At 37.3% G+C, this 25,284-nt stretch overlaps 4 protein-coding genes across 8 annotated transcripts; 2 read left to right on the top strand and 2 right to left on the bottom strand.

Moving 5' to 3' along the window:
• Positions 1 to 1,592: 1,592 nt before the first annotated feature.
• Positions 1,593 to 8,781, top strand: LOC135675460 (protein VAC14 homolog). The gene is made up of 20 exons (XM_065185610.1): positions 1,593 to 1,682; positions 1,792 to 1,905; positions 2,069 to 2,134; positions 3,201 to 3,290; positions 3,430 to 3,549; positions 3,646 to 3,674; positions 3,766 to 3,908; positions 3,985 to 4,079; positions 4,254 to 4,340; positions 4,516 to 4,623; positions 4,727 to 4,818; positions 5,029 to 5,110; positions 6,092 to 6,157; positions 6,404 to 6,519; positions 6,658 to 6,778; positions 6,882 to 7,043; positions 7,128 to 7,256; positions 8,002 to 8,070; positions 8,418 to 8,666; positions 8,767 to 8,781. Exons 1-20 carry the CDS (start codon positions 1,593 to 1,595, stop codon positions 8,779 to 8,781), a joined length of 2,043 nt encoding a protein of 680 aa, XP_065041682.1.
• Positions 8,782 to 10,076: 1,295 nt separating this feature from the next.
• On the bottom strand, positions 10,077 to 11,853 carry LOC135586670 (uncharacterized). Of its 2 annotated transcripts, XM_065190073.1 has the most exons (8): positions 11,710 to 11,853; positions 11,430 to 11,631; positions 11,197 to 11,350; positions 10,942 to 11,012; positions 10,771 to 10,848; positions 10,574 to 10,661; positions 10,422 to 10,477; positions 10,077 to 10,326 (listed from the first exon to the last, which is right to left on the bottom strand). In XM_065190073.1, the coding sequence occupies exons 1-8, from the start codon at positions 11,773 to 11,775 to the stop codon at positions 10,253 to 10,255; spliced, it is 789 nt and encodes a 262-aa protein (XP_065046145.1). In that variant the 5' UTR covers positions 11,776 to 11,853; the 3' UTR covers positions 10,077 to 10,252. The 2 variants fall into 2 exon arrangements, with proteins under 2 accessions (XP_065046145.1, XP_065046146.1); XM_065190074.1 differs by lacking the exon at positions 10,077 to 10,326 and having other exon boundaries at positions 10,430 to 10,477; positions 10,787 to 10,848.
• A 902-nt stretch (positions 11,854 to 12,755) lies between these two features.
• On the top strand, positions 12,756 to 21,220 carry LOC103987531 (uncharacterized). Of its 4 annotated transcripts, XM_018828355.2 has the most exons (16): positions 12,757 to 13,084; positions 13,181 to 13,229; positions 14,104 to 14,281; positions 14,357 to 14,775; positions 15,169 to 15,217; positions 15,320 to 15,752; positions 15,837 to 15,885; positions 16,079 to 16,141; positions 17,494 to 18,640; positions 18,745 to 18,997; positions 19,087 to 19,135; positions 19,211 to 19,336; positions 19,722 to 19,826; positions 19,938 to 20,029; positions 20,127 to 20,280; positions 20,722 to 21,220. In XM_018828355.2, the coding sequence occupies exons 1-16, from the start codon at positions 12,990 to 12,992 to the stop codon at positions 20,986 to 20,988; spliced, it is 3,528 nt and encodes a 1,175-aa protein (XP_018683900.2). In that variant the 5' UTR covers positions 12,757 to 12,989; the 3' UTR covers positions 20,989 to 21,220. The 4 variants fall into 4 exon arrangements, with proteins under 4 accessions (XP_018683901.2, XP_018683900.2, XP_009404134.2 ...); XM_018828356.2 differs by lacking the exon at positions 20,722 to 21,220 and having other exon boundaries at positions 12,756 to 13,084; positions 20,132 to 20,280; XM_009405859.3 differs by lacking the exon at positions 16,079 to 16,141.
• A 574-nt stretch (positions 21,221 to 21,794) lies between these two features.
• Positions 21,795 to 25,087, bottom strand: LOC135676125 (DNA-directed RNA polymerase I subunit RPA12-like). The gene is made up of 5 exons (XM_065186969.1): positions 24,797 to 25,087; positions 23,792 to 23,832; positions 22,459 to 22,542; positions 22,158 to 22,214; positions 21,795 to 22,073 (listed from the first exon to the last, which is right to left on the bottom strand). The coding sequence occupies exons 1-5, from the start codon at positions 24,912 to 24,914 to the stop codon at positions 21,996 to 21,998; spliced, it is 378 nt and encodes a 125-aa protein (XP_065043041.1). The 5' UTR covers positions 24,915 to 25,087; the 3' UTR covers positions 21,795 to 21,995.
• Positions 25,088 to 25,284: the final 197 nt, after the last annotated feature.

Below are 25,284 nucleotides of genomic sequence, written 5' to 3'. Positions count from 1 at the left end.
ATATGTCATTTGGATAACAACTAAGTAATGTGATGGTCGACACTTTTTACCACTATACAGAATAAAAAACTCTCAAAATAATTTTATGAATGATTTATTTTTGGATAATTTATAATTATTTTTGGATATTTTATATTTATAGGATGATTATATAATTACTTTATAATTATTTATAATTATTTTATAATTATTTATAATTATTTTTGGATAATTTATATTTATAGGATGATTATATATAATCATGTATTAGATGATTATATATAATTTATATTTATAGGATTAAAATGATCATAAAAATAATCAAAATGACGTTGAGTAGGCTCACGATAATAAAATCGAAAAATATCAACATTCGTGATGATATAGAGATACCGCCAGCTGGAATTGTATTATAGATCAAGAATATGAATCGGTCTAATCCCACGAAAGCTACATACGACACAGAATTAAATAGTATGTGCGTTCCCATGTGTATGCTGCAAACCAAAGATTTCTACATACGCGTACACCGCGAGCCGGAAGCGTTGTCTTCCCTCTTCTCTTCCCCGCTTCAAGTTGATTGGAATCATCACTGTCCACATAATTGGACTAGAAGTGATGTCCTCGTCCTCATCGTCTATCCTTTTTTACATGAGAGGAATTATAGCATAGGATTTGAAACGACTCTAATAAATCATACAATGTCGATGTCTTCTTATCCAAACCCAATGTTCCTATAGCAATGGGATATCTAAACTCAACATTGCATCTCTCTTGGGTAGGTCAGGACGCACCACGACATCTCAGCCCAACACGGACCACTTGACATCATCAACGATGCGATAACATAACAACATCAACTTGATGTATCAGTTACAATCATCTCCGATGTATGAACATCTGGTTGGTACCAAATATTATTACCTCATAATAAACATAAATAATGTTTATTGTACATTTGTTAGCAACAAGAGAACAAGACATTTGATCTTGATTTCACTGGTCTGGTAATTTTTGATCTCGATCAGATAGCATACGCTTGATCTTGACCTGACGTGGACGGTTCGATCGAATCGGTTCGGGGATTCTAGACGGGCTGCTGCAATTATAAGTCATACCAAAAGAACTAAAACGTAATTAAAAGAAAGAATTAGCGATTTTACGTTTCGCCCCTTGTTCTACTACACGTGTCATGTTTTTATAAATCGTAAAGTACAGGGCGTTATGTGCGAATGTCCGCCCTCGTAACGGAAATTATTCGCTCTGCCGGTGGAGACCTCCGCTCCGCAACGGTAATGGCAGAGACGCACCGCAGAGCGAATCACTCGAAATAAATAGCCCAAACCAAAAACAAGGTACAGAGCGCGAGCTCAGAGAGAGGGAAAGCAAAGCGGAGGAACTGTATAAAGAGAACGCCCCCTTCCCTTCCGTTTCTTTTCTCATCCTCCGCAGAGGTGGTAGTTAGAACTCCCGATTCCCTTCTCCCTCCCTAACCCGAGCTCAGGTGATCTCCCGCAGGGCGATGCTCCGAACTGAGGACTAGAAGGTTTGGAAACACTCCTCGGTTCCGATTCTTTAATACGTAGCGTCGAGAGATCTTCGGAGGTCGAGGCATGGCGGAGGCGTCGTCCTTGATCCCGGCCTCCGTTCTTCGGAACCTCACTGATAAGCAGTACGAGAAGCGGAAAAAAGCCGCGGTGACGGTATTGGTTTTCGATCTTTCTGTTGTCTTCTTGTTTTCTGTCGACATGTTTTCTTGACGTAAATGTTAGTTTGGAGGCGACTGATTGTTTGGGCAATGTGCAATTGCAGATCCAAGACATCGTCGGGAAACTTGCTTATGAGCAAGAGGTCAAGAAGATATTGGCTGTGATTAATATTTTGGCCACGGAGTTTACCGACGACCCACGGCCGGATCGTAGGAAGGTCCGCTGACGGTTTCTATGCCTTGTTCTAGTGTTTTCTTGAATTAGTACTTTACCGTCATTTGCAGTATCAGATTTCTTTAATGGCTTCAACACAAGTTTCCGATGTTCTCGCTGATTTGAAGTATCTGTCAAGCTTTTATCTTAGGTTCTGTTTCTTGCAGGGTGGATTAACAGGACTTGCAGCTGTTGCAGTTGGTCTGAAAGAAAAAGCTCCAGCGTATCTTGAGGTTTTACTGAAGTGCACACGCATATCTTTTCTGCATGAGGACTATATCCAACATACTTGCTTTTCTATTGGAGTAATCACTTAGAAATTGTATGTCGTCTAACGATCATTGAGCACCAAGATACTGAATGGGATATTGATTCTAGCTAGATCGTTGCTTTCATCATCCAGACCAGTTCTGGGTTAATAAAATTAAGATATATAACTAACTCAAAACTAATATACAATACATGATTCTGGAAGCAAAGAATATACAATATAGATCTCACCTTGCCCAAAACTAATCTTGTTCGTTACATTTTTAGAATGACATTGGAAGAAATTGCTAGTCAGAGCTCACAACAGATATATGTGCCATTGATTGACAAAGTTAAAAAGAAGAGAAGATGCAATAAAGGTCAGTGCAAGAAAAGAAAATTAGAGAGAGTAATAGAGGAAGGAGAAGCTCAACGTTTGGAAATTTAGGAAATCAAAATTTTTCTTTACAATGATGGATTATCTATGTAACATATGAAAATGTAGAGGAGGTGAGATAATGATGGATTATCTATCTAACCTGTTAAAAATGTAATATCCTCTCAGGGTTTTACATATGTCATATTGATATGTAACGACTGGTATTTACTCATATATACGTAACAATTGGTATGGATAATGATTGGCATTGAAATGTTTAGGTCGATGTTGGTACATATATCATTCATTTTAATTTTATTGACACCTAGTGGTACAAGTTGTATACCCAGTATACTGGTAGCTCAGTGGTCGGATTAATAACGAAATTGGTATCAAACTGGTACTTAAATCCTTAATGGATCCTCCTTGCCAGATAGATTATATGGTAGCTTCGTTGAGGTTAAGAAGCAGTTACAACATTATACGTTTCTGTTTTTTTTTTTTTTTGTCTCTGGTTAATTATACTGGTATTACAGTGATTATTGTTACTTTGTCCATTTTCTGAATCTAATATGATCATGTTCATCTAATGGAGCAGTTTTTTATGTATTTGCTTATCAACTTCTTAATTTGTGTAGTTAGCTAACTTTTGCATTTATACCTAATGGTAGGAAATTGTACCACCAGTTCTTAATCACATTTCTGATGAAGACAGCACAGTTCGTTATATTGCCAGTGAAACATTGTATAATGTAGCAAAGGTAAGTTTGGTTATGCTAACTTTTCTATAATGTAGCAATGGTGAGTTTCGTTATGCTAACCTTTCTGTAATGTGGCAAAGGTGAGAATTTCACCTCTTGCAAAGGTAAGTTTCTTATGCTTTCCATTCTTTTTTTGTAGGCTGTAAGAGGACGTATCATCATCTATTTCGATAAGATATTTGATGCACTTTGTAAGCTTTCAGATGATTCAGATACCATCGTACAAAGTGGTGCTCATCTTCTTGACAACCTATTAAAGGTTAGGCATATTTTAAATTTTGTTTCTGAAATAACAGAAGCATTTGACTTTTAAAGAAAAAGAAACGTTTTTTCAATATAATTTCATTTTCATCAGGATATCGCTACTGAGAGTGACCAGTTCAGGTTGTGACATTGGCTTTCAGTATTTGATGCATACATATATATTCATTTTGAACTATATTTGTGTATTTAATATTTTTATATCCTTGTAAAGCCTAGAAGAATTTGTACCACTCCTAAGAGAGCGTATGGACATAATCAACCCTCACGTTCGCCAATTCTTATTGGGGTGGATCACTGTTTTGAATAATGTTCCAGATATGGATATGCTCTGTTTTCTTCCAGATTATCTAGATGGTAATATCTGTTGTAGAAATAGTCAGTTTTTCTTTAAATTCGGTTACGTTATAGATAGATGACTTGTGTTTCTCAGGTTTGTTCAACATGCTAAGTGATTCCTCTCCTGAAGTACGGCAGCAAGCTCATTGTGCACTTTCAGAGTTTCTTCAAGAGATAAAGAACACTCCAGTATGGCTCCTTCACTATATGTGGGATGTATAGATTTATAATTGTTCCTTTTGCAGTGGATGTGATTGTATTTCCATTATAAAATTGTCTTTAAACTCTCTGGAGGACGGGCTAAAAAGTTTATAAATGTTGTTGTTGATTTTAGTTTCTAACTTCGCTCATGACTATTTAAAGACTTCAGATTACGGTCGCATGGCCAAAGTATTGGTACAGAGATCAGGCTCGCCTGATGATTACACTCGACTGACATCCTTCACATGGGTGATTCTTTTTGGCATCTGTGGTTATTTTGCTTTGGTTATAATTTACTCCCCGATGACTGTTCTTTCTCTTCTGTTAGGCACAGAGTACTTTTATACGTCGGCGCCAATCTCTATACTATCTTTGTGATTTTTTTTGGACAGATTTTATTGACATTTGTTTTGGGAAAATGTAGATGAATGAGTTTGTGAAACATGGTGCGGACCATCTTATTCCTTGTTATTCAGATATTTTAGGTGCTGTATTACCATGCATATCTGACAAAGAGAAGGAAATAAGAGAGGTATTATTATTATTATTATTATTATTATTATTATTATTTGCTGCATTTGCGATTTTTTTTTGTCACTTATTTTTCCTTGACGTAATATGCATTTCACGTACAGATTGCTCGTGAAACCAATAAAGAGCTTCGTGCCATTATAGCTAGTCCTGCTGAGGGTGTCAATATAGGAGCGGTCCTCACTATTGCAAGAAGGTACTTTTTTTTTTTTTCTAACTTTAAGAATTGCTAGGTTCAGAATGGTTACTATAAATTGATTTGTTAGTAAATCTCTTGTGCCTCTTAAAGAGCACATGTTAATCTCTAAAAGATGGTTTCTTATTTTGTGTACTTGAGTTTTTTGCTGCTTAAGCTAACTTCCTTCTAAGCATTTAAAATTTTGTTAATCTTGTCATCTTACCACAGTGGCTTAACTAGTCAAGCGTCGACTACTCGTGTGGCAGCATTGCAATGGATTGCGACTCTTTTGGATCGTCACTGGAATGAGGTAAACGTTATTCTTCTATAACATATTTTAAAGAAGGCTGTGGGAAGATGTCTAACGTAGCCTTATTTGCTGTCCTGAGAACTGGTGTTATAACTCATGAGATAAGACTTATCCTAGACAAACCTAAAGTATATTACGATACTCTCAAAATTAGGAAAAAAAACTTATTTTGACTTAATTAATCTTAAAAATTATTCTATTCGATTAGAATACATTAATTTATTTTTAGTTATGCGAAACTCGTTCTCAGATTGATTTGTTCTTGTTAGGTCCTTGGCAAGCCCCATAAGTTGATGATGGAGATCGAATCTGAGCACCTCCAACACTCTATTATATATACACTAAAATTTAAGATATATTATATTACATCAAAATAACTTGTCTGGTTCTAATTTTACTTTTGATCCTTTGACCATATCTTTATGGATTTTCTTCTTTCAGTTATAAATTATCTTCTTGATAATTGCAATCCTATTGAGCCAATTCGATCGATTTGACTAATACAAGTTTTTGTCACTGATTGATTCTGATTTTAATTTTATGACCTATAGTCATGCTCTGTTTCTCGCTCTTCATATCAAATAATGTTATCATTGTTGATGACTACGTATGGATTTATAGCAAGGTTTTAAAATTTGGTTCAACCCAGTTTTGATATCTACCAGAGTGGTATGATATTGATATGCCGATGGAAGAATAAACATGTAAACATACATGACGCTTACTCATGGGCTTGAACTTGAGATCTATTACTTATGTCTATTAACTAACTGAATATTTCAATAAAGACATAGAACATAATTATTTATGGTTACTGAGATATGAACGACCAAACACATAAGTCTGATTCGATCCATTAAAGACTTAGAAAAAGTAGATTGGTTGATCTTCTGATTTGCAAACTTGACCAGTTTTAATTATATCTAGTCAATTTAAAACAGAATCAACTTGACCAATCTTAATTCTGTCTTCTTTGAACAGGTCATTTCATTTTTGAACGATATCTTTAGTTCACTTCTGGCTGCACTGTCTGATCCCTCTGATGAGGTAATTTCTTGAAATATATCCTGGGCTATTATTGGCAATATATTTCTTGTGGTACATCTTAATGGACACGAGACTATGCGATGTTATAGTCTCTAGGTGAGCCTAAGACTTGCTTCATAATAAGGCATGCAGAACTTATATATGGGTTTAGACATGCATCGGCTGTAATATTTCTAGTTTTGGTTTTCAAAACATTCCACTTCTAAACTAGCAAAAACCTTTATTCTCCGAGTTCTTACTTTGCAGGTGGTCATATTGGTGCTTGAAGTGCATGCATGCTTAGCAGAAGATTCTCAAAATTTAGGACATCTTATTGATCATCTAGTCCAAACATTTCGTAATGATCATGCCCTTCTTGAAAAGTTAGTTTTTCTTAACACGATCCTTTCCACATGTGCTAAATTTGAGTTTCTTTCTTTTCTCCTGTTTAGCAACGTAAAAACTTTAAATACCTATGTCTAACTTGCACAGTAAGAAAACTAGCTTGTCCTTTTCTTCAGGCGTGGGGCTCTGATAGTCCGTAGACTTTGTGTTCGTTTGGATGCTGAACAAGTTTACAGGGAGTTCTCTTCAAAAATAGAGAGAGAAGATGACTTGGATTTTGCGTCCAATATGGTTCAGGTTTTGTTCACTGTTCATGCATTAATTATTATCCTCTGAGAGGGAGCAAAAGAAGAAACAGAAAACCAAAGAAAACTTGGTGATATACCTTTCTTGATGTTAGGCTTTGAATTTCACTTTACTCACGTCATCGGAATTGGTTGAGTTAAGAATTCTCCTAAAGCAATCATTAGTGGAGTCTTCATCCATGGACCTGTTTGTATCACTATATTCTCCTTGGTGCCATTCGCCAGTCGCGACAATCAGTTTATGCCTACTTGCTCAGGTAATGTATGTTATAACCTATTTGTATCTCTTTCCTATATCATTCTTTTAAATCCTTCTAATTACTGTTGCCCTCTCTCCGAAGGCATACAATCATGCCAGTTCTGTGATTCAGTTACTAGAGGAAGAAGATATAACTGCTAAGTTCTCGGAACAATTGGGCAAGTTGGTCTACCTGTTGGAGACCCCAGTCTTTGCCTCTTTGCGGTTGCAGGTATTGAATGTTTTGTTGGTTAACCTGTTATTCATCATAATATATTAGATGTATAATATATAATACTTATATTAATTTAAACGATAGAGTCATAAGCATATAAACAAATAATTTTTAAACATAATAAGGTATAACATAACTTAGAACTTATGATCTATAAATAATATAATATATGGCTTATAACATATATATTATGTCATAAATTATAACGTATATATTGTTATTATAATATATGTACATATATTTCTGTACGTTTATAATTTTAACCAAATATTTCAATTTTATTTTTTGTGTTTTAATTATTTTTAGCTTCTGATCCAACTGATGTTGGATCAATGTCAATCTTGTTACTGATTTTATGACTTTGCTTAAATCAGTGGGTAACTTTATAGGCATACTGAATCGGAACATTTTATAGCATTCAAGTTGAACATTTATTTTGTTTGTACAAGTTATGTTTACTTGTGGATATATCAAATCCAATCTTATAATGCTAATATTACAACATCAACTTCTTTGATATTCTCCCTCTTCATGCATATTGTGGTTTACTATCAAATTCGTGATTATCTGATCTTTTCATGAAATATAGGTTTTTCGATAGATGTAAAAAAATTATATTGGAAATAGTGCCATTGGTTGCCATAAGAATATGATCTTTTCATTAAGTATTGGTTTTTCAATAGCTGTAATTTGTTGTAGCAGTCATTTTTGATAAGTTAACTTGTGCTTCTGAATCTTACAGCTTGTTGAACCTGACAAACATGTATGGTTGTTGAAGACCCTGTATGGTCTCTTGATGTTGTTGCCTCAGGTACTTGTAAATATCTATATTATTGTTTATAGCTATATTAATTGCCATAAGAAAAGAACATGCCAAGAATAGTTTTTGAGATTATCGGTCTCAACGAGTGCTTGAAGGTGCCAGCATGCATAGCGAGGTGAATGAACGTAGAAACAGGGAATAGAGTGGCTTTTCAGGACTTCTTGTTTAAATTAATTGGTCTGAATGTTCTATGCTATGTAGTGTTCAGCACTAGTGGGATCCTTACATGCATTAGTATGTTCTTTGCAGTACAACTTCGTTTTTCTTTGAACTGGCTCAATGCATTTGGTCATATATATGGTTCTCAGATTGTTTTATCTTATGTGTTTGTGCAGCAAAGTGCAGCCTTCAAGATTTTTAGGACTCGTTTGAAAACTGTTCCATCATATATTTTCAACAATGAACAGCTAAAGCATCCATGCAATCAGGTTTCGGAGATAACAGATGACAGCGGAGACCAAGTTGATGCAAATGTTTATGACAAAATCAACTTCCCTTCCAAGCTCCAACAATTTCAGCAAACTCTGCGTCGTCATAGGTTCTCTCTACAATCCCAGAAGTCAGCATCCTCATCAAAGTCACAGGTATCGACTTCCTTTTATGGTTTTGCATTTCCATTGGTCGCGAGATCATTGGTGGGGCTACTTGTCTTAGGAGTAATTTGACTTCGATGCTCATATGCAGCACACAGGACCTTGAAGAATCAGATCATCCTTTGCCACTCTTCATGGTCCCTTTCCGTATCATAGTGTAACGTTCGAGGACAACTGCAGTTTTGATTTTGATTGCTATTCTTTGCTTTGCTTCAGCCCATTTGGCAGAGAGCTTAGCATCTCAAGTAGAGGACGATTGGAGATCGTAGCATAGCAAAATGATCTCGCAGGTGTACAGCTGCACATTCAATCTATTGTTTTCTGTCAGATTTTGAATAACTCATAGCAAAAAAGCTTTTAGAGAGTTTACATAGCCTTGAAATCTTAGTCATGGATCTGCTCATATGATTTTGTAAATTTTCATTCTTTTTCTGTTTCCCCATACGAGCCGGGAGGAAAAGTTGGGTGAGGTTCAATTTGTTCTGTTCAGCCGAGTGAACAATCCCATTAGCAGGCAGGCAAGAAATCTTCAGTTTTGTTCTTTCATTCAATGTTTCCAATGTGACAATATTTCTACCTAGTTTACGTATACGTTAGAATTGTTGAATGTGAGTCCAGCAGCTCTGGTTTTACCTTGATTACTATTATCTGATTAACATATTTTTAATATATCTTTTGTGAATTATGACATGGTGATCACAGGGTTTGGTTATGCACTTCAACGAGGCTGCGGGGACGAGAAAACGTCTCCATTCTTTACCCACTTCTCGGGTGATTAGTTTTACGGCACTTGGAGCAATCGTTGCCCAAAACTAATTAAAAGATCTACAGTCTCGTTGAGGCAAAAACATATTTGGTTCTATTTTTCTGTAGCATCTTTCTAGAGAAAACGAATGATGGATCATGAAATCAATCTACATTTTTTTAGATAATTGTATGTCTCTGAAACGTGACGTCGCCATCTCCTTATTCCCTGTATAATGCTCCGTTGCCTCTCCCTCCCTCTTCTCTGCACTTAAGGATGTCCAAGATTGACATCCTTAACAGGAACACCATCTTGTGGGGTATGATATAAATAAGATTTTTCTAGTTGTATGAGAAAATATCATTATTTTATTGAGAAAAATCCTTCCTCTTTACCTGTATAAATAAGAAACATATTAATAAACTTCTCATCATTTTTTTTATCGCACTCTTCCAACATGGATCCCTACGTCGTCACCTCCATGGTTGCAGAGACGACCATCCTCTCGAAACCAACTTAAAGCCTCAAGAAAAGATGACTCCGTTGTTCTCGGTGCTTTCGTTGTTTTTGTTGAATTGCTGCATATCATAATAATCATAATAAACGTTTTTTGAGACACTCAAGTTTCAGATTCGAGTCCATGTGTAAGCGTCACGTACGTCATTTTTTTCATAAATATAGACCCGATGGACGAACATCCATTTGGCCTTCCAATACAAGTGCTAATTTAGTACCAAACTAAATCAAGATTTAAGAATGCCACTTCCCGAACTCAGGAATGAGAAGTCACCAAGTAAAATGACCTCAGGTCTGCTTTTGTCGTGGTACATTGTCACTTCTGAGCAGCCTCTCGTTTCAGTCTATCCATCAGAAGGTGCGCTACCGATCTGTAACCCTGCTCGCGAGCTGCTTGTCGGAGACATGCACGGACAAGATGAGTTTAAACAGCAAGATCTTTGGAGCCTGTGATTCCAACAACAAGACGATTCAAATGGATTCACCTTGGTAAATCGCGATGCCGGTTGGTGCCATCTTCCTTTTCTTCAAGCAAAGAGAGCTGTCAAGTTTAGGCATTTTGAGTTTGTAAGGGTTTAACGAGTGTAATACTACAGGATCTGCGGGCTCAGTTATACCATCAGTAGAGTGTGCTTGCCTGTTACATATCCAATACGGGTTGATTCCTTTCTCTTCGATGCAGTGGGGGCACATCCAATCCTTCTTTGCCCTGACTTCCTCCATTTCTGTCAAGGTAATCGATCCATGAACTTGCAGTCCATAAGTAGCCAAATCGAAGCTAAGAAACAGCTGCAGGCAACTGGTCATCGCTCGATGGCATTCAAATCGGCGTACCTTCACCATATCTTACTTTGAGACAAGCACGGCATAGGACACCATTGGAAGAATGGCAGACCGAGCACTCCGTTTTACCTGTTAACGCAGAATATTTGAGCATTTAGCTTCATATTCATTGCCATGAAAGAAACAAGGAGCTGAAAAAGAGGCAAAGATCATGTGATTCACCTATGCATGGCTGATTAATGTTTCCATCCCCACACCGTCTGCAATCTTCTTCCCCGCATAATTTCTTCTGCCTGAGTTCGACAGCAGAGAAGTTCCAAGTGTTCTTAGTTCTATAGTGAGGTAATTAGCAATTCTAAACAACAGGAAATAACTCTTGAAATAAGAAGCTTGGATGATTCTTCCAACCAAGAAAAGGCATGATTCTTGAGAGTCGCATTAAGTAGTAGAAGAGACAGGCGAGAAGAAGCACTCGACCTGCAGAAGTGGCAGCAGATCCCCAACACCGGGTCGTAAACGCTTCCCCTGCTTTTGCTCGCACGCCCATCCGAGAACAGCCGCTTACGAACTTGGTGGATGACGTCTCTGTACTCCGAGGACGCTGCCACAGTCGCATTACCACCAAGCGTGTCTGTCGTCCGACCGAAACCGTGATTCGAGAAGCAGAGATTTAGTAGAACGACGAACAAGATTAGTTTAGAACGACGAACCTGGAGGAGATGAATCGGCATCGTCATCGTCGTCTTGCTTGCTCTTCAAGCGCTCAGACCGCCGGAGAGGAGTGCCCTCGACGATCCGGATCTTCCGCTTTCTCTTGACGCCGCTGCGACCTCCGGTCGCCAACGAAGAAGAGGAAACCACGGCTCGCTGCTCGCCGGCCCTTCTTAGCAATCCGAGCGACTCCAATCGCACCTTCGGTGGAAAGAAACCCGTCACCGATCCACCTCAAACAGAACCCATATCGATCTTTTTCTTCTCCAACCATCATACCTTGTTCTCTTGTATGCGGGCGTCGCGGAGGCGCTCGTACGCGGATTTCTCGCCCGATGCTCCCATGGCTAGCGGTGGGTTCTCCTTCGAGGGACGGATTGCTTCGGCTGGCCCTCCCCTGAGTCTTGCAGGTGGTGGTGTCGGAGTTCGAATCGGAGACGTGAAGACATCAACTTCCCAACGGCTATATTTGAAGGACGGACTCCCGAGGCATAATCTTTTAGTACAAATATTACTGCGAGAAAGGCGACGGCTGACCGTCTGATCTTTCTTGGACGGGTAAGATGCTATATAAATCTTAACTAGGGATCGTATGTATCTTAATTAGGAATATGGTCGGACAGGAGCGGAGAATTCTTATTGAGACGGAAAACCAATGTGTGTTTTCATATTCTTTTAATTATTTTTTTTATTTTACAAATATTACTAAAATTAATAAATAATACTAAAAAAATAATGAATAATAATAATAATATTGATAAAATTTATATGTCATTATAATATTCAAATATAAGTACAACCAAATAACTATAAATATATCTAAATAAATATATAAATTATCTCTTTTTTTAATTTTCATGCTCATGTATCTTACGTATTTGTATATAAATAATAAAACGTATTTTTAATTTTAATTCCCATATCCATCCTCATTCCTATTTATTCCCTTACTTCTATCTAATTAGGGACATCTTCATTTTTTAACATATCCATGTAGATATTTGTACCTCTTATTAATAATTGATACCTCTAATTTTGAATATAATAATTTTAATTATATTCAAATCCGATCAAAAGATATTCAAATCCGATTTAAACGGGTCGATGGATATAAAAGTTGGGACCCGCAACCCATTCGTATCCGTTTGGATTTATTCCTTGGTCCGAGTTAAATTGATCCGTCCGGTGAAACCACTTGGCGCGTAGAGGTGTAGTACCTGGCCTATTATTGGACAACATATGGGTCCCACGTCAAAGCATTCATTTTAGGCAATAAACAAGACGGTAAGGCCGTCGGCAACGAGTTGAGGGGTAGGAATTTGAGCTAAGGAAAGCAGCCGCAGATCCAACGGGTTCCGCCCCCAAATCGGAAGGGCGCGGCCAAATATGGGGCAAAAAATGATTAGGGGTTCGTCCCTCGCAATCGTCTTTTCCCTTTGGCTTTGATTTCTTGTTTCTCTCTGCGTTCGAGCGGAAGCCCTCTACCCTTCGGCTCCCAAATCCTCTCTCCGTATGTTCCTTCTCCCCCGTCGAGGAATGTCTGGCGTCGGAGCCTGACCATGGACGACATCGACGGCATGCCGCTGGCGAAGCGGCGCAGGCTTCCCATCTCGACGAGTCCTTCCTCTTCGCCTCACGGTCCTTCCACTCCCAAGTACTCTTCTTTCTCCTTTCCCCCTCTATTCTTTTTCTTGATAGTTTTTGGGTATTGTTCTGCTCGTTCATTGCTAACTCGTGTTTTGCCCCGCAGGCGCTCAATTGGTTTTCCCGTTGAGCGAGTGTCAGTGGAAGTTTCAAAGGTAAATTGGTGGGCCTCTTTTCAGTGGTTTTGCGCCTGGAGTTTTTGAATCGTTTTTAATTATTGGCCGTACATTGCGAAAAGGTCTATATATTAATATAAAAATATCAAAGAAATCATGAAAATATATAAAAAAGGAAAACAATCTATAAAAGAAACCAAGCATTTAGCACTTTGAAATATAAGTATTATGCATTTTGAAACATCGTTTACAGTTTCACATATTTTAACAGAGGACACTGGAGGGAAGTAACAAAAGATATTTCATGCTTGAGAGGTTTAGGATTTTGGAATAGAGTTATGCATGCAAATGGTTTCTGAAACTTCTATAATCTTTTCCTTTTGGACTGAACTTCTTTGTGCTTCATGCTAAAGTTGTGTAATCTGGCTGAGTCTCGATGATTGTATTAAATTTAGAGGGAATAAATTTTGGACCCATGGGAATTTCTTTCTTTCACAAACACATTTTTTGTTTCTTATGCTCTTACTCAATTTGCCAACTTGATTATGCTTCGTGAAATATGAAACAGTGTTATGAGTTCTGTTGTGTATTGAGGTTTGATTACTTTAAATATATAGTTTCCTTTTGGAATGTCAACACTTTATTCGTGGGAAAAGTTTCCATTATACATTTAGCTTTTGCATTGATAAATTTAATTTGTGAACTTGTGAACGTTATTGGCTAATTTTGGACCCCTGATAGATGCAACTTCAGCAATATAATATATCTGCTTTATAGAATGTTGATCTCTACCATCATTCATTTGGCTTTGACAGATTTAAATTGTGAACTTGTGAAGGCCATGTCTTGATTAATATGGCCGCCTGATAGGTGCAATTCCGGATATATAATATGTTGTTTCACCTTTTTCCAGAAATGGCCTGGTTTGCCAAGAGGTGTGAACTTTAATCCCTCTGATGAAGATCTACTCTGGCATTTGCTTGCTAAAGTTGGCAAGGGAAATGCTGACCCTCATCCGTTTATTCATGAGTTTATTACTTGTCTCGATGAATTTGAAGCATTTGGTTATACACACCCTGAGAAACTTCCTGGTAATTAGTTATAGTCTTTCAGCCACACTTTTTTTGTCATGTCTGCACTCTGATGTCTGAACCAGTATTTGATAGGCATTGGGAAGGATCGGGGTGATTCTTACTTCTTTCACAAATCTTTTAAGACATGTATTGCTGAAATTAGACAACACCAGAAGATGCGTGACAGTGACAGTGGGGACGTCTGTTGGCAAAAGAGTGGTAAGTCCAAGCCTATGATCGTTGATGGGAAACACCACGGCTATAAGACCATGATGATTCTATATGAGAATGCCAGGTGGGTGATGCACCAATATCACTTGGGTGTGGAAAAGATAGACCAGGAAGAGTTTGTTGTTTCTAAGATATTCTACCAGAGGACTGGCCAGGTCAACAGAAGTGTGGAAGACTTGGCTCTGGGCACAGATGAAACTGTACTTGGAGAAGCAGGGTCACTAATTTTTTCCAAGTTGGATAGCCACCTTGATCTCGTTAACGCAGATGCAACTTCACAGGTTTGCAGCACTTTTAGCTTCTGCATTCTAGCCATAATTGTTGAATCAGAAATTTTAATGGAATATCACATCAGCATAGTGACAGGAAAAGACAAAGACAGTACAGAAGTGAGGTTAAAATATATATCCTTTTTAATTCTTGATATCCTTTGTTGTGTAAGAATTTAATTCTTATTTTTCTCCTATTTATCTTAGGACATTTGTTCCTGCTATTAGTTCATCCAGCTGATTGCAAATGGTGTTTATCTTATTACATTACTCTAGGAGATCATATAGGGCAGGCTTGCTTGCATTTTCTAATCACTTGCACTTTGTATTCCTCTTAAGTCGCAAGCTTTTATAGTTGTCGAATGAGCTGTTATGTGCTTATCTTGTTAAACACCTATTATACAGGATATTTTGATGGATGACCATGATCCTAAGCCCCACCTGTCCTTGGAAGGTAGTTATCACTAATATTCTTGAAGGAAGAAAATTATGAGGTCCTGTGAATGCAGCTATTATGAGTTCTGATCCAAACATTTTTTCCTTCCTACTGCTACAGTGTACAATCACAAGTATCCATCTGATGTTTCTGAAATAGCTGATGCTCAAGTATGTAGAGTTAATTCAGATATGATACCTGATTCTGAAGTTGAAGGCCATACTGCTAAGACCGGAGGAAATGATATCATCCAACCATCTAATCTACCAAATTATCTTATGGATCCGAAGACTGAGCACCCTGACTGCAACACAAATCTTCTTATCGAGGGTACGGACAGTATGCCTATGGCTGTTACTGGAGTCCATCCTAACGATGATGAACTCGATCATGTTTTGTTGCATGTTCGTACTCACATGTTGTTGTCAAGCATGAAATCAGGCACTACTGATTCCAGATGTTCTTCTGATAGTAACAGTTGTGGTTTAAACCACACTATGGAAAATTTGTTGCATGCCAAAGATGGTGGATTTGTTCCTCAAAATGATTCGATGTATGTATGCGTTATCATATTACCTCTGCATTTTTTGAATATCAGATACTACCTGATCTTGTATTTGTTTGAAAATGATTCCAGGAGTAACATGGAAACAACTTACGGAAAGGATATCCTTGGCCCGGTGCAGGTATATATTCTCATACTTTTCTCTTCAAGAAATTTATTGAGCTTCACTGGCAATCGAATGAAACCTACTCAAGCTGTTCAGTTTCTACTGTTTTTTTAGTTAGTAGCAATTTTTACCCCAGGCGTGGACACTTTAATTCTTAATTTTCTCTTACAATGAAGTAATACTCTAGATTTTCTTTTTCCATTATAAGATTCAGAGGAGAGTGAAAAAGAAGCAGCATCTCGAGAGGAACGAGTCTTTTGAGTTATTTGAGGTAATGGTTCATAGTTGTGAAGCATGGACATTTCAAAATGATTGTTATGTATGTGCTAGTGTCTATGCAGGATGCCACAATTATTGGATTGGCAGTTTAAAACATATTGGAGAATTTTGTACCATCTATTATTTAGAATAATGTGGCGTAGGAGTGTAGGTCACTGAAGTCATAACACTAATCTTCAAATATGTATATTAGCAAAACGCTGAGGATGGTTGTTATGCTTTGTATTAGTTTCATAATGGCCATCATAGATTCTTTATATTACATAAAGAATAAAATTGTTGGTTACATATAAAAATATAAATGAATTAGGTACTGTGCTTATGCTGTGTCATGCTCTATATCTATATGATTTGCAATAGTAGTGTATCCGTATTTTGTTGTGCCGATGTCCATGCTTCATAGATCTGCAGATATTTATATTCACTCCTTATGGCACTTGCCTTAATCACGTGAAATGATCACCCATAATGTTTGCATGAAAACACTAATCCATGATATCATTATGAAGAAAGTTATTCCAAGGATGTATTTACCAACATTCAGGGGTAAGGTGGCACTTCAAGGTGGTGGGGCTGGGGGCATTGTGACCATAATTAGAAACTCATTTTTAAATCTTATATGAATCTGTATGAAATGAATGGTGCAGACTAAAAATGAATCGTAACATATTTGACTCTTGCAACTTGCAACCAATTCTTCGGTTTCACCATCATTCATTATTGTTGTGTATTTGAATTTGAATCAAGTGTGGAATATTGATCTAAATACTGAGATTGTGGAAATTTATTCAGGTTTTTAGTATGTTTGGCTTTGTTCCAATTGTGTTATACCACTTTATTGAGTTTGCTTTTCTCAGGCTTCAATTATTACCTTGCTTTTTCTTGCAAACTTGAGGCAGTTGTAAGAACTTATAGTACTCATAGGGTGCTGAGGGAGAAGGGGGAAGGAGACAAGAGGGTAGAAAGAAGCAGCAAAAATGTTGGGAAGGGAAGGAGAGCATGTGGGTGGAGAGAGCGAGTGGGCGGGGAGTGGGGGCCAGGGAAATATTCTGTCAATATAATCTAGCAGTTTGCACCAGAAACTCTATCTGAATTCCCTTGTTTGACTTTTTTTTTGGAACATGGTTCTTTGCCATATTTGTAACTGGTGCTTTGGGTTCAATAAAAAATTACATGTATTTATTTGTAAATTTTCTCACATGTTTATGCACTCTAATTACTATTTAAGAAATATATTCTGGCAGATATTTTAATTGTTTTTATTAGGAGATTAATATATTTTTTCATGTAATTTTTTTATCTTTGGCAGTTGAAGCTTTGGTTTTGTTTGTTTTTCCTGTTCAGGGTATTTCTTCGTGTCCTTTAGTGAACAACACTACTGACTGTGACCCTGGCAGAGAACAATACAATATGCATTCACCCAATAAAGAAAGCAGTTGTATGGATAGCCATCTTCCTGAAAGTGGTAATTTATACATGGCAAACAATATAATGGCCGAGCCTTCTGGAAGTTCTACTGCAGAAAGTTATTCCATGGTTCATCAGTGTTCAAATTTGCCTTGCTGCCAAAACAATATTTTGTTAGAAGTTAGCTTCTCCGAAGAGAATCTTGACAACGATGGTGTATCCTCGTATCATACACCTCAGACACCTGTTTTAGGAGAAGGAATTGTAAATACTGATTGCAGACCCTCTCGATCAGGTTTATCTGGCCAGCTGATTTCACTAAAAACTGAAACCATGGAAGAAGTCCATACTGATCATGTCTCTGAAACTAATAGAGGACTAGAATTTGGTGCTTATGGATTAGGGACATTGGAAAAGCATGTCATAGGTATTTCTGGTACTACAGATCTATGCTCATCGGAAGTCAGAATGTGTCCTGAGGTCAATTTGTTAAAAACAAACAAATTTCAGACAGACCAGATGATATGCAACTGCTCAAAGGATGCAAATACCTTGGATCCTCAACTGTTAACTCTAGGTCAAAGCCTGGAAGACCAGAATAATGGCAATGATGTGCTCGATTCAGTACTGCCTAGCATCATTAGTGAAGTGAAAGTTGAACCTTTGGAAGAAATTTGCACCCACAATGGTTCGGGAACAACTGCTCAAAAACCTGTAAGCTCTTCACTTGAAGCAACTTCTAGAAAACCTACGAGGTCTTGCCAAAGTGGTTATTCTGCAAAGACCAAAAAACATACTGAATACTCACTGACAGACAAGCATTGTAAAGATCTGCTTTCATCTGACTGCTGTAATTCACAAAGAAAGACCACAATAAATTCTTTATGTTCAGAACAACCATCCCTTAAGAAGGATTTACCCCTAAATTCAAATTCTTCGAAGTTTTTTAATAGTGCCTGTTCACGAAAAGGCAGTAACAGACAAGAAAATGTTTTCTTACACAAAAGAAGTTTGATCGAGCAAGTCGGAAATAGGTGCTCCCATCATGCATCTATAACTGAAAATGTACATGTGAATAATACTGGTAGGCTATCTATCTAAGTCAAGTTTTGTCAATAGATTTTGTGAAGGCTTTCAAATTTTGTGCAGTGATTTAGTTATCCTGTCTTAGAAATTCCTACTTTCCAGAGGCTCATATTTCAAGAACAGAGGTCAAGAAGGAATATGCTGATGATTTCTCCAAGGACATGCAAGCTGATGTGATTTCTCCAAAACCTGAGATGCTGGCTTGCGGAGTAGTTTCTTACTTGAAGTACAACAACAACAACATGAACAACTCACAACAGTTTCTGCCACAGAATAAAAAATGTGAACCAGTCAATACTCCAAATGCTCAAGTTAACAATTTTTCTCTTCGTAGGAAAAGGAAGAAGACTGCAACGTGAGTGATGATCCTTATCATATTTCTCTTCCGTGCAAATTTGATGAACATTTTTGTTAAGTGCGGTCTATAAAAACAAAATTATGCAGGGATTCAGTAGAAAGAGCACTCGAGGAAGATGCTCCAGGGCTTCTGCAGGTAATTTTGAAAATGAATACATTTTAAAAATTGTCATATGAACATTTTTAATATGAGATAATGGTCTTTGGATAGGTTTTATTGGACAAAGGAATAACAATCGATGAGATCAAGCTTTATGGAGCTGCTGAAGATGATGAAGCACTGGAGATCTCTTCGTCAGATGACAACTTTGAAGAGCTTGAAACTGTAATTACTAAGGTTAGCATAAAATCTTTCAAGGACTATATCTGATGCATGGCTCAATTTCTGTTAGCATATACCATATTATCTTTCTGCAATTATTCGTGAAATAAACCACCAAAATATACATATATGGATACTCTTACTTGTGGGGCATGGTTGTATATCATCACATTGTCAGGCTTTCTGAAAATAAGTGGATCATTTACCTCATATAACCTCCTCCTAACTTCCTCTTTATTTCGCTTAACTGATATTACAAAGTCTTCATTCCACATGTTAATAAAGCACATTAGAACTATATTTTATGAAGGCAAATGGAATTTTTTCTTGGTTTTCCCTTTGAAGTTCCATATGTTCTATGTGAATGATTTACTCATTTCTTGAGCCTTTTCTATTTCAGATATTTTCTTCACAAGCTTCTCTATTCAAGTTTTCAGTGGCACGCCACATGAAGGGATCAAAGGCTGTTTATTGTTTATCTTGCTTAATTTCTTTGATCGAACAGGTTTGGAGTTTCTTTATTATTTGGTTTATCATTTCCCATCGTAGTTTTTACTTATAATGGTTTTCTGGTTTTTATTTACGTAGTTATCTCTGACTATGTTTTACATCTCAGACTCGATATCTTCAGTTTCGTAATAGTCCAGTGGAATGGGGATGGTGTAGGGATCTGCAATCATTTATTTTTGTTTTTCAAATGCATAATAGGTGAATGTTCTTGCTTGGATGTTGTCTTTGTAAATGCTCGGATTTGATGGCCACTCAATGGAAATTCAGTATTACCTTGATGTTACTTCTGATACAGAATAGTTCTGGAGCGCCCAGAATATGGTTATGCCACATATTTCTTTGAGCTTGTGGATTCTTTGCCAGTTGACTGGCAGATCAAGAGGTTGGTGACGGCAATGAAGCTCACCATCTGTAGCAGGACCACTCTCATTGAGAACAAACCTTTATTGGTAAGACCAACCCATTCTCTCCTCTCTAACATGCCCAGTGTTCTTTAGTAGCTACTTGAGGTGCTGAACTTACATGATCCAGACCTTACATGATCCAGACCTATATAGTGTATCAATCTAATTGCTGCTTAATATGTTCTAACTTTTGCTTTATTTTTTTTCTTTTTCTTGGAAGAAAAAATTGAATTATTTTACTCTGCTATGCTGCCCGGTCGGTCTGATTTTATTGTAATCAGAAACCTGACAAGGATTCTGCACACGAGTGAGTTATTAACATGAGCCAACCAGAATTACACGTGGTAGCTTCTGTTTCTCTAACATCTGAGATTTCAGGTAGTCTTACAAGTTAATGAAAAGCCAGATACCCCGATAGTGTGTGTCGATGAAGAAATGACTTGTGTCCTTAAAACCTTTGCACCTAATTTCCGTTCTGGTGTTTAGGTTGGAGATGACTTGACCAAGGGAGAGGCGCGTGTGCTGGAGGAGTATGGCTGGACTCCTAATTGCGGGCTGGGGACAATGCTGAACTACTGCGACAGGGTTGTGCATGACAAAAAATACGAAAGGTTCAGCAATGAATGGAGGGCCAAGATCGGGAGACTACTAATGGAGGGTCATGATTCTGGACGAACCATACTCGTCAAACTCCCGAAAAGGGTTGTTAAATACAAAGGAGGCGAGAATTTAAAAATCAAGTTGGAGAATTGATCCAAATAAATGCTAGCTTTAGCTGTGTATAGAGTTGCGGAAGTGCCTTAGATGTTACACTGGTATGTAATGGCCAATGTTGTATGTCATTGCTTCAGCCTCGTATCTTCTTCCATTGTTGGCATGAATTAACCTCTTATTCTGCACGAGATCGAGCATTGGTGTATTCTTATTTTCACAATTGTGCAGCTTGAACTTGGAATTAACGGACTGTCCTCGGCACATTTTGCTACATGTACATGAACATGGTCACATTGTTTGAACTGAATCGGTTTTCCTGTTTGGATTTATCTAATTGAATCTGTTAATTTATTTATAATTTTAAGTAATTTTAAAATTGTGTATTTTTTAAATGAACTTGTTTGATTCTATGAATTGATTTGGTTTAATCAATCAAAATTTTGATCCAATTAGATCGACATGTTAAGATTTATAAAGTTAGGTTTATATTATTTGTAAAATTTGGTTCTAATATTTTTTAAATGAAAATCAACCGATTAATCGAATAAAAAAAATAATACTATCGAATTAAAATCAATTCATATAAACATCAACCTATTTAGACACACCGAACTAATTTTCAATCAATTTGATTTAAACATCCCTAATTCCGAATTAGCTTGCAAGTTTATATTTCCATCTAATAGGTCTATTGTGATATGAAAATTTCCTTGATTGGAACAACTTCTTGATATCTCTCGACTAACCAGTTTGAATGCCTATGTAGATTTAGCCTGACAGTATTATTATATCTGCATAAGCTGTGTGTGCATTTGGGCCATCAAGAAGTGTTGGAGGATTGATGATACAGCCACAACACAGTATTATCTTTCAGATGATAGTTGATGTATATGATTCTTACTACAAAGCCAAGAAGTTTCTTTGTCCTAAAAGAATATATCGAAAAAGAATCATCAGGACTCCATAGCAAAGACTCCACTCAAGAGATATCAAAATTTAGATGAAGTACATCAAAATAAAATCTTAAGCTTTGTGAACATGCTTTCCTATGTGTTAATTGAAAACTTGTGTCTGCATTGCGGACACTCGTAAAAGACCGTCTGCCCTTCATCGGCTGATCGTAACTGCAAATTATATGATAAGTGGTTAAAAGTTCAAACATATTTGGAAATGATCACAGAAATATGATCAATGAGATGATAATTTACCTGTTTGGTATAATATTCAAGTTGAGGATGACGGCACTGTGGGCATTCTTCATTAACCTATTACACAAAAAGTGAATCATGGCCTATGTGTGATTCAAATGAAGAAAACGAGCAGAAAGGGAAGGATCAATGCACATGGCTCCCTCAAATACGGGCTTTGGATATATTATATGCGACATTACCCCTATTAGTAAGGGGTTATTTCCATTACTCGAACCATGATCACCCAAGTTGCAAAAGAACAAACCTTAATCATTTAAGAAACATATTGATCTTAAAAGATGACACACAAGATACTTACAACTGCTCTTTGGACTGCTTCGTCGTCAACCGGAGCACTCTCGAGGATTACAAAAGGTTCAATCTTCAGTTCCCTTCTAATATCCTGAAAACGGAAGACAAAATTTGCCTGTTGGAGTTACATAGGGAAATGGAGTAAAATCTTAACACAAGGTTAATAAGCATAATCTGTTTTTAGATACACCATTCATAAATCATCGGCAGATAATACTAAACCATCCAAGATTCGATGTACAAGGTTCCTTCCTAAAGACGACTCGTAAGAGTAAGATAAATATCAGTTACATATCATGACAAAGTAACTATTAACTATGTGCAGCTTATTTATAATTAAAAAATTACTTGCAATGAATAATGCTTGAAAATTTTTGAAAAATGTGGCAAAACTTATAATGATCGTAGATAAAATTATCATTATAGATGCCTATTATCCTCGTTTGATGGCAGACATAAGCAGCATCAACCATTTGTAGAATATGCGTCAAGTATCCTGAGCATCCAAAAGTAACTGTTTCTTTAATTGTTGCTTTAATTCTAATAGTAAGATGAAATAACCTAACAATCATCCAGGGCTCTAAAGTGTCCAGAGTTGGAGGATGTATGCTTTCATATATGAAGATAAACAACAATCTTGGTTAATATTGCCCCATCCTATTAGTTAATTGAACGGATTAAATCTTTCAGAAATATCATATCACAAACTTTGTTACAACAAATTATTTATCAAGAAAACAAGACTCCACCTCATGACCACCGAGTGCTTGTAAACTAAAGGTGTGATAAGAGAAGCATGATTTAAATGCTGGTCATCTAATATGAAAATACAGCAAAAAAATTTTCCTTTTAAATTAGAACAAGGCACGATGAGACAAATTTTGAAATATCTCATGTATTATGGCTTCTTTCTTCGTCATTTTTTCTACTCTATTTGTTCAGTCTCTTCTTATGCACTTAAGTTCAAAGTTAGCATCTTTCAAAACAGCTTTGACTTTGTAGATGAACAAATCTGTTCTTCATCATGTTCCATAAATGTTATTCTACTAAATTTAGTTTTACCAACATATCAAGCTTAAAAAAAAAAAGAAAAATAAGAAAGCTAAGTACATACCACAACTAACTTAAAATCATAGGATTACAAACCTCATCTCAAAAACCAGTAAAATTGCAAAGAAGAATACAATTTCAGATGGGTGTGCTTTGAATACATATCTAAGATACATGTCTATCAAGATTAATATTCCATAACAAATGGAAGAATGGGAAAAAAATTATGCTCTCGATTGGTAAAAGAGTTCCCAGGTTGATTCGGAAGAACTGCAGTTTGTGGGACATACCTCAGCTGTTACTGTGTACCGTGTTTCTCTCCCTTCAATATCTGAGAAACAGTTTTAAGATTGTAATATTAGTGCTGCCATCTTTATTAGTTCCACAATGCTATGCAAGAGTTTAAATAGACCATAAAACAGAAGAATGAATAAAGAAAAACTATGATGTCTCCTGAACATACTTGTGAGAATCAAGTGAATATACAAAACACTTATGCAGACAGAATTATGCAATGTTCAAACAAGACCATTTTAGATGTTCAAATTATAACAAACCATGCAATATAAAAGGAAAATTGAACTATGCAGATTAAGAAAATGATGTAAAAGATAAAAGTGAAAAAATTATTTAAGATGGTATGTGCATATTCCAAGAATAACCATGGATTTCATAGCTCATAGCTGATGTAATACCACTGGGCATCACAGTCTCTCCCCTGCGCAAACTCCTTATATCCTCTTCAAGACCCACTGAACCCTAGAATCTCGCACCAGTAGATAATATAAAGGATCATGGCAAGCTCCGGGAACATCCTACAAGTAGGCCTTCTCTACTAAACCCACTAATCATAGTCATGGCCCTAGTTGTCTTCGAAACGCTAACTGTGGCGAGTCATTACAGCTTTTTGCACTCTAAAGGGGTGCTAGAAAAGCATTCTTTACGACGGACAACGTCTTGCAGAAAAGCTCAGAACGTAACCCGCATGCAATGCATGACTATTGCGAACAACATACATCTAGTTTGATGGTTATAGATTCCAACAATATCTGGAAACCCTAAAGGTCTTTTTGCACAATCTATCAAACTGATTGGTAATTTCGTGTTGTGCGAGGAAGCAAACGAATTTGCATGTTGACCAGGGTTAACGGAGGGGCAACAAGTTGTCTGCAAACCACCTACAAGTGCACCAATTACATGCTCCAGATGCAGGTGTGCATGCAAGACCGCCCCAATCTTGCAATCAGACAAAGGGAACGAGGAGAGAGAGAGAGAGAGAGAGAGAGAGAGGTTACCCCCGGCGGCGCGTTTGAAGCCACAGAGAAGGCATCTGGCGAAGTGGAGGGAATCGAAGGAGAGGAGGGTTCCGCACATGCTGCAGAACAGGAAGTCGCGGGCGTGGCAGAACGACATCTTCTTCTTTCCTCTGTTGCAGCGGCAAGGAGAAGGTGGTGAATGTCACCGGGAGGTGCCGCTCCCAGGACTCCGCCGACCGCGGTGGCTTCACGGAAGTGGCGGCAGCGACGAAGAGGGGTTGCCGATAGGGTATGCGCAGAGGTGGTGGGAGGGTTTTTGGTCTCTCGCTCGTGGAAGCCCAAAATACATGTATAATACCTCTTTCGTATCAAAGATCGTATACGTACTCTCCAGGAAACGAGCACCGTATTTACGAGTTCGCCACCGCTAATTATGTATGTTAATTGATTCAAGTCATTGTGGACTTCGTTTAGATAAATATTACTTAGACACGACGAGAAAGGTTTCTTGGGATTAATGGCTGGAA

This window comes from Musa acuminata, chromosome BXJ1-6, assembly GCF_036884655.1.
Source record: "Musa acuminata AAA Group cultivar baxijiao chromosome BXJ1-6, Cavendish_Baxijiao_AAA, whole genome shotgun sequence".
Lineage (NCBI taxonomy): Eukaryota > Viridiplantae > Streptophyta > Magnoliopsida > Zingiberales > Musaceae > Musa > Musa acuminata.
The sequence above is the reverse complement of the archived record's forward strand: the minus strand, read 5'-3'. Positions and strand labels throughout refer to the sequence as shown.